Here is a 14,985-nt window from a genome sequence, read left to right on the forward strand (position 1 = left end):
CCTCCTCAAGAATGTCATGATGAAGCACATATATTAGGCTTTTAAGCCCTTTTAAAGTGGTTAGGTTCAGCAGTGATTTCACCATCACATCAGATCCAACTTAAAATCAACCAGAACAGTGGGATATCAGACAGTAAATTCTTGCTTAATACCTCTAAGCATTTCATCCACAATGTTAAAATTGGGTAATCACTGTGTGATTATGTTTAGGTTACTCTAGAATAAGTTAAACCATACCTGAAATCTGTGGATTACTTATGCTTCTATTGCTACCGGTTTCCTTACTGTGGAATTGATTTTAAAGTCAACAACAGAAATACAACTAGCTTAAACAAATTCCTTTCATACAAGTAAATATTATCATAAGAAATAAACAGAATAATAATAGAGAGTTGTAAGTGGAGTATTTTAAAGTATACATTTGGATTAATATAGGTTCAAAAAGTTCAGGAGTCTGGGAAATTACACAATACATACCAGAAGACTTCACCTATTAATTTCTACTTCAGGTTAATACACTGTGTCTCAATTAAGTCCTTATATTCTATAACAAAGATAGTTAAGAATTGGTTTTAGGATATTGGATTTTCACATTTTGTTTCTTCTTTTTAATTGAGAAACACTTAACTGAAAAATTCATCCTAGGATGGAGGATCTATAGCAACTAACCTTAAAGTAGGAGAACAGGACACCTAAAATACCCCAATGTAATACTTGAAGGAACTTGTTCCATGGGATTATGTACATAAGGAAATAGTAGTCTTCATACACAGAATGGATACTTTAGATGTGCAAATATGACATCAGACACAGTTACCAATTTTGCAAATATATTTTTACGTCTCATATGCAAATATGGGTTTCTGTACAGACAGAAGTGTACACACAAATCTTGTGGGCACCGTGTGAGCAGCCATTTGAAAAATTATTGGCGTTATGCAGATCTGATGTCCATGAAAGTAGATCTAGCTACATCTTAGCTAAACTCACATCTGCTACTCAAAACAGTATTTCCTTTCCCGATTTTTCAGGTTTTGATGACACTGTTCATTTAGATGTCAATTTAAAAATATAGGTCAGAAAGTTTATTATTTTATGGCAACCAGAAACTTTAAATTAAAAAATTAAAAAATTAAAAATTTCCACTGTTATTGTTTTATGAGCTCCAGTATATAAATATTCCTTGAAAAGATCAATATATAGCTATTTGTTGCCTATATCCCCGATACATCTAGAACTACTGTATTTAAATTTTATTTTTGTTCTAGTAAGCAAGGCTATTGATTTCTACTATCAATGCAGAATATGAGCCTGCTGAGTAATATATGCACTATAGTCTTCTACTGATTTTTATATGTTATGCATGTAATTTCGTTTACAGGAACACCTGCTAGCTATGTCTATCATACATATCCTTTATTTAAATACAAAATATAGGTAGGTAGCTTTTATCAAGTCACTGCAACCAATAACCACAAACTGAGAAATTATTTGATTGAAACTAATGCAAATGATATGTTCCTCAGTGGTGTGATTAATTATTGCTTAAAAGAACCAGGGTAAACCTCATGAAAAACAACCCAACCTTGAAATGAGAGACAGTGCCCCACACAATGGTTGGGATCATCCTGCATAGGTTACATCATGGGTCTCAAAGGAAGTTCTGTAGGTATTACGAGTGTAATCACATTTTCCTGTTTGTTCATTCTTATCAGACTTTTTTCCTTTCCCTAGCTCCTGTAAAAGCACCTATACAAGCATCCAAAGGGTATATAAACAGCTGCAAAAATACAAAGATGTTTACCAAAGTGTGAATTTTTGTCCATCAACAGATATACGCTGCACAAACCTAAGCTCAGTAATTACTGAGAACTCTTTTGGAAGTTACTTGTAATTAACTAAGCAGGGAAAAATTATTTACATGCAAAATATTTTCAAATTAAAAATGGAAAAAATATTGTTTGTCCTTTGTAACTCAAGTTTTTCTCCTCTTCATACAGAAAAAAATTATCTACTAACAAATCAGCTTCAAAAAATGAGGATGCTTTTAGCAATGCTTAAAAAGTAACTGTTCAGATATCCATAAGTGGAGACACTCAGAGGCTCAAGAGAGAATCCATGCACATTTTATGTGAAGGCATTAATTACACATATAGATAAGCATAGACAGGTTTCTCTCACATTTAAATATAGGTAATAAGATGGAATTTAAATTAGAAGACCTCAGTGTTTATGTAAGGCTGATAGAGCATTCACGTGGTACTTGTTCTTATGCTACTTTACTTAAAGGGGTGTTTTGCCACAAGCCATTCAGGGACACAAATGAGGTCTCAGAAAAGTGGAAAAATGTTGGTGCTGTTTAATTAATTAAGACAGCCAATCTGTCAGAGAGGATACTGGTAAGGACAAAAACATATATGAAAAATCATGTATGAAAAAATCACAGGCAGGTTTTCAAAGCAAATAAAGTAAATGTTTTAAAGTGTACTTACTTTTTTTTTTTTTTTTTCCCCTTACCAGTCCTTTATTTTGCTTTGACTCTTGCAACATTTCCTCTGGAAAAACACACCATTTGCATGGCTGGTCTATTTTCTGGGCTCTGTGTCCACTTTGCCCTTGCAGTTGTTGTTCTGTTTCAGACAGAACACACACTGTGGCAGCTACAAGCTGCCATGCAGTATTATACGAAAAGCACGCTCCCACTTGCCTCCTGTGTGCTAAGATAATACCACTCCTGTGACTGAAACTTACCTCTTTTTTCATCTACACCACACGAGGTTTATAGATGGCAATTATCTAATAAGAGTCTTCCTCAGGAATGCCAGATATGTAACTTGGAGTTTGGGTTCCACTTACTGATCAGTTTCATCCAGTTTCTAGGCTGGTTCTTGTATTTTCAGGTTTGCCTGTTAATGAAAAGGCTACACTGACAATTCCAAGTTAGTACCAACCCAGGGCTGTGTAAGATCTTGCTCTGAAAATAGCTGGCACAGGTACAGCTAGATTTGAATGTACTTTGCCTGAAAAAACAGCCTATCTCTGAAACGTGCTGCTTTGTCATTATATTTTGCCAGATATGAGCTGATAGTCACTGAGAAGTAACAATTACAAGTAGAAAATCTGCATCTAAGAAGCAGTAAGATTTTCATTGTCTGTGCCTGGTTTTAAAACAACTGCTGCAGGAGATTCAGATGAAGTGCTAGGATATCACTCTAAACTCTACTGGTGGAATGGATCCAAAAGCCAAACCACAGTGGCTTTTCTAAAAAGCAAAATCCTGCAACATCACAAAAAGGGGCATCGATGAATATGCTTTTTCTCATACACATACAGATATTATAGAAAGTATTTGTCTACAGGAATATACAATAAGCAGAACAATTTAAGTATTCTGATGTACTACTCCACTGGTCTTCCTCTACACAACTTCATTTTTTCACACTCTTACACTATGTGAATGCCATTACTGTTGCTTATAATGATTGTCTCTGAATAATTCACTTGCTGATACACTATATAATGCAAGATGAACATTCATTCAAGTCAATATAGTATGTTTCCACCATCATGTCACAAAACACCATGTTAAATTTCAGGAAGAAGGGAAAATGGTCTAAACTAGAAACGTATCAAATTGAAAAATGCAGTAGAAAATACACAGGCTTTCTGAAAATTCATTGGTACTGTGGTAATAATTATAGTAAAATCTGTACTTGCATTAGTGTCCTACATTCAAAACAAAGAAACGTGTTTTTTAAGTCAAGAGAAAGACAATTACCCTTTGATTAGACTAGTAAGCTCTGCATAGCATTTAAATGGTATGGCATAGAAACTGTATGCATTCTAATTCTTAGAAAACTAATGCAACAGTTTCTGAGCAAATCTGTCAGGATGTACAAATAGTAAAGGTAGAAAAAGTATTTCCATCAAAGTTCACAACTAGAATGACTGGGTTGAAGTATGGCCAGACTGCTGTCAGCAAGGAACAAAATTTGCCAGGAAGAAAAGATTTTGATCCTCAATGTTCTAACATAATGCTTCAAACTCAAAGACATGTTGTGGAGAGGCTGAGTATCGAAGTGTCACATCAATTTGTTTCTGAAAGGAAGATTTTTTGTGTGCACTGAGGGCTCATGAAAAGCGACTGAAATACCATGTCTACTTATACCCATTAAATACGCAAAATTAAATCATTACCTATGTAATGATGCTGTTCTAAAATTGAAAAGAGGAAGTGAACAATTATAGGCAACTACACAAAAGCTTTTTAGCCATTTTGCAAAGCACAAAATAAATGAAAAGAACAGTATTGCTTACTATAAAATTATTACCTCAAGGTAGTTGTTCACAAATATTTTTGCATCTGCTTAAGAGGAAAAAAAAATAAAGGTATACTGATCCATCAGTAATTTCTTATTAATTTTAAAGTCATATATATACTGACTCTTAAAGATAGGATACAAATTCTGTGCGCATGGAGACTATCGTCTTTTATGAGGGCTTCATTCATCTCCAGCTTAAACATGTATTTGAAAGGATAGCAAACTACACAAAATGAGCAGGGACAAAAGGTTATGGAATAATTTGGAATCTTAGAGAGATTGTTTCTTAGGTGACAGAGATGTTCTTGAAAATCAATAATAATCAGGAAGTCATTAAACTAAAATAACATTTGAAAACTATTGATCTAAAATTAAGGGAAACATTATAAAAATAGCTTATCATTAATGATCTAACAAAATATTCAATGCAAACAAAGGCTTCTAATTTGTACCATGAACATGGGAGAATTGACAGCAGAGACCCAAAATTAAATACAGATTGTAATGATGACTGCTCAATGATTACCTTATGATAATCAGCCTGGGAACACAGTCAGCTTTATCCAACAAAAATAAATGAGATGGAAGCAAAGAATTTAAGTTACAGGAAATAAAATTATTAGGATTCAAGTTCTTGCCCAGACTCTGCCCATATTTTCACCTTTCCAGCAATACATGTGGCCTCTGTCAGGTTGTAACAGCTACGCATGTAGGAAGAATAAGCACTGAGTCTGTACCTGTTTCTTATATAGCTGGGGAGTACAAGGGGAAGAACTGGATAGCTGGAGTGTTTCAGATTCTTCATTACAGGAAGGCTGCTCTCTTACCACTCCATCCTGCAATAGAAAGATTGACAATTTCCCTGCTGCCATTTATTTCTGAGATAGGAGAACACTTTGGAAAAGTGGAAACAAACTGCACAGAGAGGAGAGGAGGAGAAGATGAGAGGAAGAAAGGAGGAATGTAGAAAAGGAGGAGAGGAGGAGAAGTTTTATGCTGAAATAAGGAGTGAAATTGAAGGATAAAACTGTGTTTGTATCCATGGTCCAAGTAATGCTTTGTCTGTAAATGACTGAAATACTGCATCATTCACTTCACATGGCTTTTCATTCTAATAAGCATTATGTTTAACAGCTTTCAAATGCAGTAAAAAACCCAATTAATCCTCTGACACATCTGTGAAATAGCTTCTTACTTTACTGATGGAGAAAGTGTAACCTTGTTCAAATGACTTGCCCAAGGCCATGCAAATCAGTGACAAACCCAGCCTGAAAAATCGAGTTTTTAATCACTGTCTGGAACATCTCATCACTGTCATCATTACGGTACATACAATTAGACCAGTCCCACCAGTGTTATGAGTGGTACAGCGCATGTATCCTACATAAACAAGGGTCTCTGATATAAGAGTGTTGTTCAAAGGCCTCAATGCCACTGAAATTCACCTGCAACTACACTGGAAGAGTTACTTTTGGATCTCAGACTCTTATATGTGTGAAGGACAGCCGTCACTATCAATAAAATAATGGCAATTATGGCTGCATGTACTCCACACTAGTGGATGAAGCTTCCCTGTGAGTATGCAGGGGATCTCAAGCCAAGTGGTACACTGTCAGCCTGTGATATGCTCACGGGAAGAGCAGAAAAGGTTACTACACCCCGGACTCTGCAGACAACCATTATTCAAGTGCCTGGGACCACTCAGTTTTATTTACATGAACAGCACAGACCGTAAGCCTTCCATGGCCAGAATCCTGAGATAAGTATTTTATTTACCATAAATCAACAAATGAGCAGGTAGTTTTAATGGCAGCATTAACATACATGCAACAATGTACTTCTACCTGTCAGACTCAGTTTTGGCCTTTCTATAGATTGGTCTTCAAATTAGGTCAGAAAAATCTTAATCTACCTGTGCTCTGACCTTTCAATTCTAGTCCAAGCGTAAGGGACATCACACCCAATAGCTGGCAGAGAAGAAATCCTGTATAATCACAGATTCACTATCCTGCAAACCGACTCTACGGAACATGCAAGTAGGCTTTCCAGAGAATCTAGCCTGATGCCATGCATACTGCAGAGATGGAAGACTAACTATCCTAGCATCATTTACACTGGGGATTTCAGAAAAAGATGAGAAATATCAAGAAAAATATATTTGTTCCTTCACGCAAATATATTCATGTAAATAAAGTCTCATGAAGGCTTGGGTAACTGGAGTCAATTTAAGAAGGAGGAAATGCAGGGTAATTTGTGTTACCTGCAGCACAGAGCGACCCAGGCAATTTGCCTGCAAAGTGAACAGAAACATTGTGTCAGAAGCAGAGACAGGTCATCTGATCTCACTAAAAGCCCTCCTTCTGCGGAATCCTCGCCAAATTTAAAAGTGCCTTCCTCAATATAAACCTCCTGAAGGACTGGCACAGCCACACAGCCCCATTCAAGAGGTAACAGTCTAAAGCTGCACTAGGGGAGGTTTAGATTTGAGATTAGGAAAAGTTTCTTCACAGCGAGGGTGGTCAGGCATTGGAACAGGCTGCCCAGGGCAGCGGTGGACTCACTGTAGTGTTCACGAACTGTGTAGATGAGGCCCTCAGTGACATGGTTTAACGGTGGTCTTGGCAATGCTGGGGGAAAGGTTGATGATCTTAAAGGTCTTTTCCAAGCCAGTTGATTCTATGATTCTATGAAATCCTTAGCATAGCTGTCCTTTTAGCCTTCATACACACATTGTGCGCCCATACACATGCTACTGCCCTGGGAGGCACTTAGAAAAGCCAGCTTCGTCAAGGGAACCTTATACATATTTACACTACATTTCTATATTTAGGCATATCACTACCAAAACAGCTACAAGGCTGCATTAAAATAATTTTGTTTAAACATCTGTAAGGGAAAGCAAACAGCAGCAAAGAGAAACCCGCAGAAGTGGCAGGATAGAGCATTGTTTGACATTACATTTATAACACTGGAAAGTGGTAATGCAAAATCAGTTGTAAGAGATCGCTGTTGAAACTGTAAAGTCTTAAAAAGACAAACAGCTGCGGATGAACACGTTAAAGTGCTGTGAAAAAAGGGCTGGTGGAGCCAGCCTCTTCTTTCACTCACACTGGGCACAAACCCAGCATAATTCCACAGATCTTAGTGGTGTAACTGGAAGCAGATTTTGCCTTTAGAAGGCAAGATATGAAAACTTAATTTCAGCAGATAAAAAGAGGTTGGCTGGGGAGCTGTGAAAGTGGGAGCAGTAGTTTGTTTTAGTGGCCTCAGGAAAAATTCATTTAATACTTTTGGGTAAAGCAAAGCTTTGAAAACCTGAATGTTTAGATGCCTTCTGAGAACACTCGAGACATGCAAGTGTCAACGTGCCGCTATTTGTCAGCTCTTTTAACAGTGGGGGGTGGGAGGGGAATGAAATAAATAAATCCTAAGATACCTACATGTTCTATTGCCTGGTAATGTCACACGATGTTTTCTTGAACACAGAGGTAGTTATGGGAGAGGTGAAGCTGATGTGCCAAGTAAACCCACTTAAATTAGCACAATTATTAATGATGAAGATAGGCTTGGGAGTCTGAAGAATGCAGGTTTAAGCAGCAGTGGAGTCCCAGCTCTTACAAGGCAAGAAGCATGGTGTAGATGCTAGGATACTATTTTTAGTCTTACTGACAGAATACCATGTCTTTGCAATAAAAAACAAAGGGAAGGGTCCTCTTTAATCCCAGGCTGCTTTGGGTTGGAAGGGGCCTTAAAGCTCATCCAGTTTCAACCTCCTGCCATGGGACACCTTCCACTAGACCAGCTTGCTCCAAGCCCCGCCCACCTGGCCTTGAGCACTGCCAGGGATGGGGCAGCCACAGCCTCTCTGGGCAACCTGTGCCAGGGCCTCACCACCCTCACAGGGAAGAACTTCTGCCTAAGAGCTCATCTCAGTCTCCCCTCTGTCAGGTTAACGCCATTCCCCCTTGTCCTGTCCCTACAGGCCCTTGTCAAAAGCCCCTCTCCAGGTTTCTTGTAGCCCCTTCAGGCACTGGGAGCTGCTCTAAGGTCTCCCCTTAAGGAGTTTTCTCCAGGCTGAACAAGCCCAGGTCTCTCAGCCTGTCTCTAGAGCAGAGCTGCTGCAGCCCTCGCAGCATCTCCGTGGCCGCCTCTGGTCTCATTCCTACAGCTCCACGTCCCTCGCCGCTGTTATCCCAGCGCCGGGGGGAGGCCTCCGCTTCGATCGATTCCTGTGGGAGCAGAACCCCAGCCCGCTCTCCCGCGCAGGCGTGCCAGGGTTCGCTCTGCGCAGGCGCGGTGTGTCGGTGCTCGCTCGCTCTGTCCGCGGCCGGGCTGCGGGGAGGGAGCGCGGGGCCGCGGGAGCCTCTCCCCGGCAGCCGCGCCGCGGCCTTGCGAAGCTGCCGCGCCCCCACCCAGCCGGGTATTGTTCGTGGCCCGTCTCCTCCGGGGAAGTTTTGCCTTCGTCCCGGCTCCGCTCCCCGCCAGGGCGGGGCGGGGGGTGGGAGCCGGGGCCCCTTTGTCGCCACCTCTCCGGCTTGCGGCGGCCGGTGGAGAGGGGTCGGAGGGGGGGCGAGGCTCAACATGATGGCGGCCGAGGCCGGGAGTGAGGAGGGCGGCTCGGTTACCTCAGCCGGGACCGCGGGAGCTGCCGCGGATCCGGGACACTACCCCGCCGTGTGCCGAGGCAAGGGGCCGGGGCAGCAGGGCCCCTTCCCGCCCGGCCCCGGTGGTGGTGACGGCGGCAGCAGCAGCCCGGGAGCCGGCCCCCCGAGTGGCCCGGCTTTGTGCTCGGTGCTGGGGATCCTGGAGCTGGGCACAGGGCCTGCCCCTCCGGCGAGCGGCTCGGGGCAGGCACTGGAGGCGGCCCGGGTGGCCGATCCCGGCACGGCCACTTTCCCCCCGTTGCCGCCGCCGCCACCGCCGCCACCGTTAGCGGGGGGGCTGGGGACTGTGGACGAAGGCGACTCTCTGGACGGGCCGGAGTACGAAGAAGAGGAGGTGGCCATCCCGCTCAACGCGCCCCCCACCAACCAGTGAGTAGCCGCCCCCCTCCCCCGGGTCTGGCCCTTTCCTGGCCCCCCACTCCTCTGAACCCCATCCCGGCCTCTGAGCAGCGGGGCCTTCCAGGTGGGAAGCGTGTGTCCCGCTTGGAACTCCCGCAGAAGTTGGGCCCCCCCTTCCCCCGGTTCCGCTCCAGCAGGAAGGCTGCCCCCGCCGCGGGGGTGCCCGGGGACGGGAGTCTCGCCGCCCCATTGCACAGAGGAAGGGCGAGCGCGGCGGCGTGGGGCTCCCCTGCTCCCGGAGGTGGAGCAGCCGGGGTCAACGCCGAGAGAAACAGGCGCTGCCGTGTAGCCGGGTTTGGGTTCTGCAAGTTTTCATATCAGGCTGCCCGGAAGAGTGAGCTATTCCGGTTGTGGTTTAACTACCTGTTGGGGAGACTTTTCCAGCCTCCGGTAGCGCCCTGGTCTTTCTTAGAAGAGCCATAAATCTCTTTTTGAAATAAAAGCGAACAAAAGTACTATCCGAGGCATAAAATAATTCATATGCCGTGTCATCATCTTGTATTACTTAAAAAAAAAAAAAAAAGTAATACTTGGAATTTCCATTCCATATACAGACATGCACACGTGCTTGGTCTTTTTTTTTCCTGAATTCAGGCAGTCTCGAATCATGGATTTAAAGTGAATTAAAACTAATTCCGTATTCTAAAGCATCAGCAGAAAGGCTGTTTTTTTATAAATAATGCCTTAATTGCTCTGCTGCTCAACCAATATAGAATAAAGTTGGTTTTATGTAGGTTGTGTTTGGAGAGATGAGGCGGTTGGAAAAAACAACGCCCAACACTGTAAACCTGCACTTAGGTGTTATTATGCTTATCCATTAGGCTAATCAGATATTCCTACAGTGCTAGTAATAGAAAGAATCCTGCAGCAGAGACAGATCAGTTTTGTGTTTATATTGAAATGTAAGGTTAAATAATGTTATGTAGGGTTAATGCCATTAGTAAATACCTAAACACCATCTTTGGATTTAACTAGAAGGTCTGTGGTTCAAGCAGAGTGCTTGCAAGGCTTCTGTTAGAACAGAAGGTAGCCCTTGAGCAGGTGCCATGTTCTCCTCAAAGTGAAATTGCTTGAAAGGCTTTAATTGCTTTCATCAGTATCTACGCATATATTGTTCCTGAAATTACAGTGAGTATAGTTGATATTTTTGGGTTTTGAGGTCCAGGGTGGCAGAATGTATCCAAGATACTGGTCACAAAGTTAGTCTGAAAACCCATCTGAATTTGGGTTGTGTTTTTTTAGTTTTTGCATTCTCTTGCTGACAGAGAGTATTAACTTCTGCGCTGTTTCACATCCTTCCAGGGTTTCAGGAGCCATTGCTGTAGTAAGGAGAACATAACATGTAACATTACAGTATTTCTTTTAGCTTAATCTCTCGAACTTTGACAGCCTTCCTAGTAATCCTTTATTCTTTTAATTTCTGTACTTCTTGTGGAAGTTTGTAAACATTAAGGCCTTCTTTTGTGAAGACAGTGTTTGAATAGTCTTGTAGAATCTCCTAATGAGCTACAAATAGGATTAGGCAGGTTTGACAAAGGATAAGGAGGAAAATAGGAGCACATAAAAGCAAAGTTACTTCTTCATTATGGTGTGCCAAGGTGGCAAGATAACAGAATTCTGCTTGTCTGTTTTTCTCTCTGAAAGATCACACTGCTTCTTCTGTTAAACCCAGCAAAGTTCCTCAGAGAACTGAGGCGAAAGCCAAAAACTGAGCTTTTTGAAATGCTTTTAGGAAGTGGGGTAATTATTTGTGAACAGTCACCTGCTTGATATTTAGTGATTGTTACCACATCTACAGTTCTGAGTGGATTTTGCAGTCAGAATATTGTCTTCTAAGTCATATGCAAGCATGATGGTGAACTTTCATAAAAGAGGATGTTGGATTTCTGAGAGGGAGTGCATGCTAGGGGAAGACTGCAGAGGCCCTGATTTTATTTTGGTTTACAAGGCTGCTTACCTTACTCAGACAAAGGGGACATTGTCATTTTTGCAGGACCAAGGGCATAGCTCTATAGTTAAATGGTTTTCTCTTGAGGATTCTTTAATACAGAAACATCCAAGAAATAAAATACATTTAATAATAAAAAAAAATCAGAAGTTTGTGACTGCATATACTTAACATTTTTCTTTGTAATTTTATCCTAGTTATGTGGTGTTTCTATAAAAAAAATTGAAGTTGGCTGGCTAAAATAATTAGAAGCCTTTTTCCCTTTCATTCATCCCTTAATTAATTTATACAGCATCAGGTTTTACCATTCTCAGTGAAGTCATTTAAATTGGCCATATGTCGGTAGTAAATTGTATTCTTTCAGTCCTGCTGTTTTATTTTGGAAGTGCCCTTTCTTTGTCGTCGTACCGTCTGCTTCTACTGAGTTGAACTCTTGATTTATTACCAGAAACAAAAATCAATATTATCTATAGTTTTACATAAGGAAAAGCCCAATCTAAGTCTTTAAAAGCAGTAGTTGATATTGTGATTTAAACTTGGGTTCAGTTTCTCCAGTTGAATGTGATTTCAAAACTGCTGTTCCATTTGTTTAAATACAACTGCCAGCTCCTCCCTTTCCCACTTCCTCCTAATTCATTCAGTTTTTATAGGAAGCATGCAGGGTTGCCTTGATGGATAATTCCACGAATCTGTCAAATGGTTTTGTTTCTTTGTCTTAATTGCTGACAATATAATGTGTACATCATAAAACTGAGAGTGATTTTTAACTCCTGGCCTTGCTTTGTGATATAAAATTACTACTGTGTTGAAGAATGAAAAGGCATTATTTCTTTCATAACACTGATGACTCCCTAGGCTTCTTTTTCTTCCCATGGATATGCATTCCAGGATTTACTGAGTGTTTGGTTACTGACTCCAAGAACACCTGGTAAATGCTGCTGGTGTTCATACTCCAATCTTAGATAAGTATAAAATACAGTGAAATTTTTGGCACAAACTTATACACAACTTTTATCAGTTTTTCATCTCCTAACTTGTTTTGTGAATTTAAAAAAGCAACAAACACAAACCAAACAAAATGTGAGTGAGTTCCCAGAATGCAAGTGTTAGGCCATGTTACAAATGTTTTCTGTAAACATGAATAAGTTTTTAAATGCTGTATAGTCAACATTCTGGCTTTTACAGTAACTAACCTGAAGAGATGGGAAGTGAAGCAGATGCAAGTTCTGCACTTCCCATCAGGATGCTGTAAATATAGTTTGTTCAGGGTAGTCAGGATGTGTTCGTCTTTGCTAGCAAGCACCTAATACTATTAATTTCCTCTTCTCTTTTCCATGTACCTAACAAAAAGGGGAGTGTGCCTTCTCTTAATGTGTTTTCTTTAATTTTCTGGCAGTGGGAGGAGATGGTATGCAGCAGGTTCTCTTTGTTCACAAACGCAAAATCCCCAAGCAAGGTTGATGTTTATCTTTTTTGATCCAGAGTGAAACTGACTGAGGGCTTGTCTGTTCAGTGCATGTGTGGGGTTTCATTTTTCAGGAGCACAGCAGCAGTATGTTGATGCTCTAGCTTAATGCTAGGTGGAAGGCACAGGATGTTAGGGGATAAGTGGGCAACTCTGTGTTTATTTTGGTAGATTTTTTCCCCTGTGCTTTCTACCCCATTTGCAGAACTCACTGACAGCGGCTGAAATAGTGTGAATGCCTTTGGATTTAATAATGAATGCTGTTTAATTTGATGGTAAACCAGTGGTATGTAGAATTATTGTTATTTATGTATTTGACGAAAAATCTTAGCTAACAAATTTATTTTAGATCTTAGTGTGCAGTCATGTGGCAGAAGCAGATCCAGTATATTCTAGCAACACAAGCATGTTCATATGGTGTTTTATGAACAGTGGTTATAAGTTTGAAATGGGTATCAGTTGAAATTGAAAGCTATCAACCATACAAAATGAAATAGGCTGTCCGGTTAAACTGTCTGGTTAAAACATATATTACCCAAAGGAGATGTGTTCTTACAGCCCTTGGTGCCTGTTGAGGCAACACAATGGTGAGAAAAAGAGCTGAAGATAGAGATGGATAGAGAAACATTAAATCAGCATGGACTGCATTAAACTAGATCAACCTGAACTTAGTGTGAAGTTCTAGTTTCTTCACGTAAGTGTCAAAGGTGGCATGTCCAGAGTTTTGCAGTGTTAGTTCATTCCAGTAACTCATGAAAAGGAGGGTTTTTTTTCTCCTGAATCATGGCTAAAGGCCCTTTTCCATACCAGTGAATGAATCTGTTGCACTGAAAGCTGAGGGGAGGTAATATTGGCATATTCAGTTAGGTAGTGTATAAACAAAAAATGTAGTGTGATGTAACTTGATTTTAGTGTCTGAGGTTTCTTTTCTCTTTAGCAGCTACTGTGGTTGGCAGGTCAACTTTTCTTTTTTAGATAATTTCTTTATTAATTCCTGTTCTTCACGGAAGGGAAACACCTTACTTTTCTGAAGTTGATGGTTAGCATATTTATTTAGCCACTTACAAAATAGACCTGAACATAAATCTGGTTTTAGGTCTGGCTGACTGTCTGATATGAGAAGTGCTGTTTTAAATGGATGGTTAAAAGCAGCAGAGCAGAATCATATCTAACCATATACAGGAAGTGAAGCAGTAAGTAAACTGAGTATGTTAGATATGTATATAAATGAACGCTGCAGATGAAGAAAACCAGAAGTGGAACAGTATTTGATGCCAGAAAAAGTTTGAGGATGATTTTTCAGTCATTTAGTCAGTATTTCAAGTTAACATCAGATATTGTCATTTTGTTTAAATAGTGAATAGAGTCTCTTGACCTGCACTTCACCTAGTTTTTGCTTTGTGTCGTATATTGACTTGCAGAACTTCACTGTGGGACCTGGGCACTTCATCTACTGGTCTGCCCTATTGAGAAGCATAATATTGTGCTGTATTTCTTCACCTTTTATCGTCTTAATGTTTTGTGACTGCAGAGCAGGGAAGAACACAAATTTTTTTCTGGGAGTCATGGGTCTCTTCAGTGTAGGACCTCATCTGTTGGTTCAGCTGTAAATTCTTAGGGCTTTTATGGTAGTTTTCCATTTTCTCACACATCTTTCTTTCTTCTTTAGCAAAACAAACAAAAGAAAACCCACCTTGGTATTTGTCTTACTGGTAGGCACAGTATGAGAGAGGAGAAGGCATCTCCTATAATATTATCTTTGTGCTTCGTAGAAGTGTTACAGTGAAATGACTGTGTGTCCCTCCAGAGTATGGTCAGTACCAATAAAATGTTAACCAGTGCTTGACAAGTTCTATATATTCATACTGTTTTATATACTTTTAAATACAATATCAAGGCTGCAGGCAGTCTTTAGTATTTTTTTATTTTTATGTAAAATATCTGCTCTGTTGTGCTGGAGCATAAAAACACTTCTGTTCTTACATGAGTCTGTTTTGTGTGGAAGGTGGTGATGAGTAGTCAGCGTGAAGGTCATGCTTAACCAATGTAACAGCCTTCTACAGTGAGGTCACTGGCTCAGGGAGAAAGAGGGAGAGTTTACCTCCACTTTAGTAAAGCTTTTGACACCATGTCCAATAGACTGCTCATAGACAAGTTGGCAGTGTACAGGTTAGACAAATGGACAAT

General features: G+C 40.6%; 1 protein-coding gene across 1 annotated transcript in view; it reads left to right on the plus strand.

Annotated features, from left to right (window-relative positions):
- The first annotated feature begins 8,658 nt into the window (after window positions 1–8,658).
- RASA1 (RAS p21 protein activator 1) overlaps window positions 8,659–14,985 on the plus strand; it is a 57,365-nt gene continuing 51,038 nt past the window's right edge. The window contains exon 1 of the mRNA XM_080636948.1: window positions 8,659–9,355. Within this exon, the coding sequence (XP_080493074.1) occupies window positions 8,904–9,355 (452 nt within the window). The 5' untranslated portion in view covers window positions 8,659–8,903. The remainder of the gene's footprint in view (window positions 9,356–14,985) is intronic.

Source organism: Psittacula echo (assembly GCF_963264785.1).
Source record: "Psittacula echo genome assembly, chromosome: Z".
NCBI lineage: Eukaryota > Metazoa > Chordata > Aves > Psittaciformes > Psittacidae > Psittacula > Psittacula echo.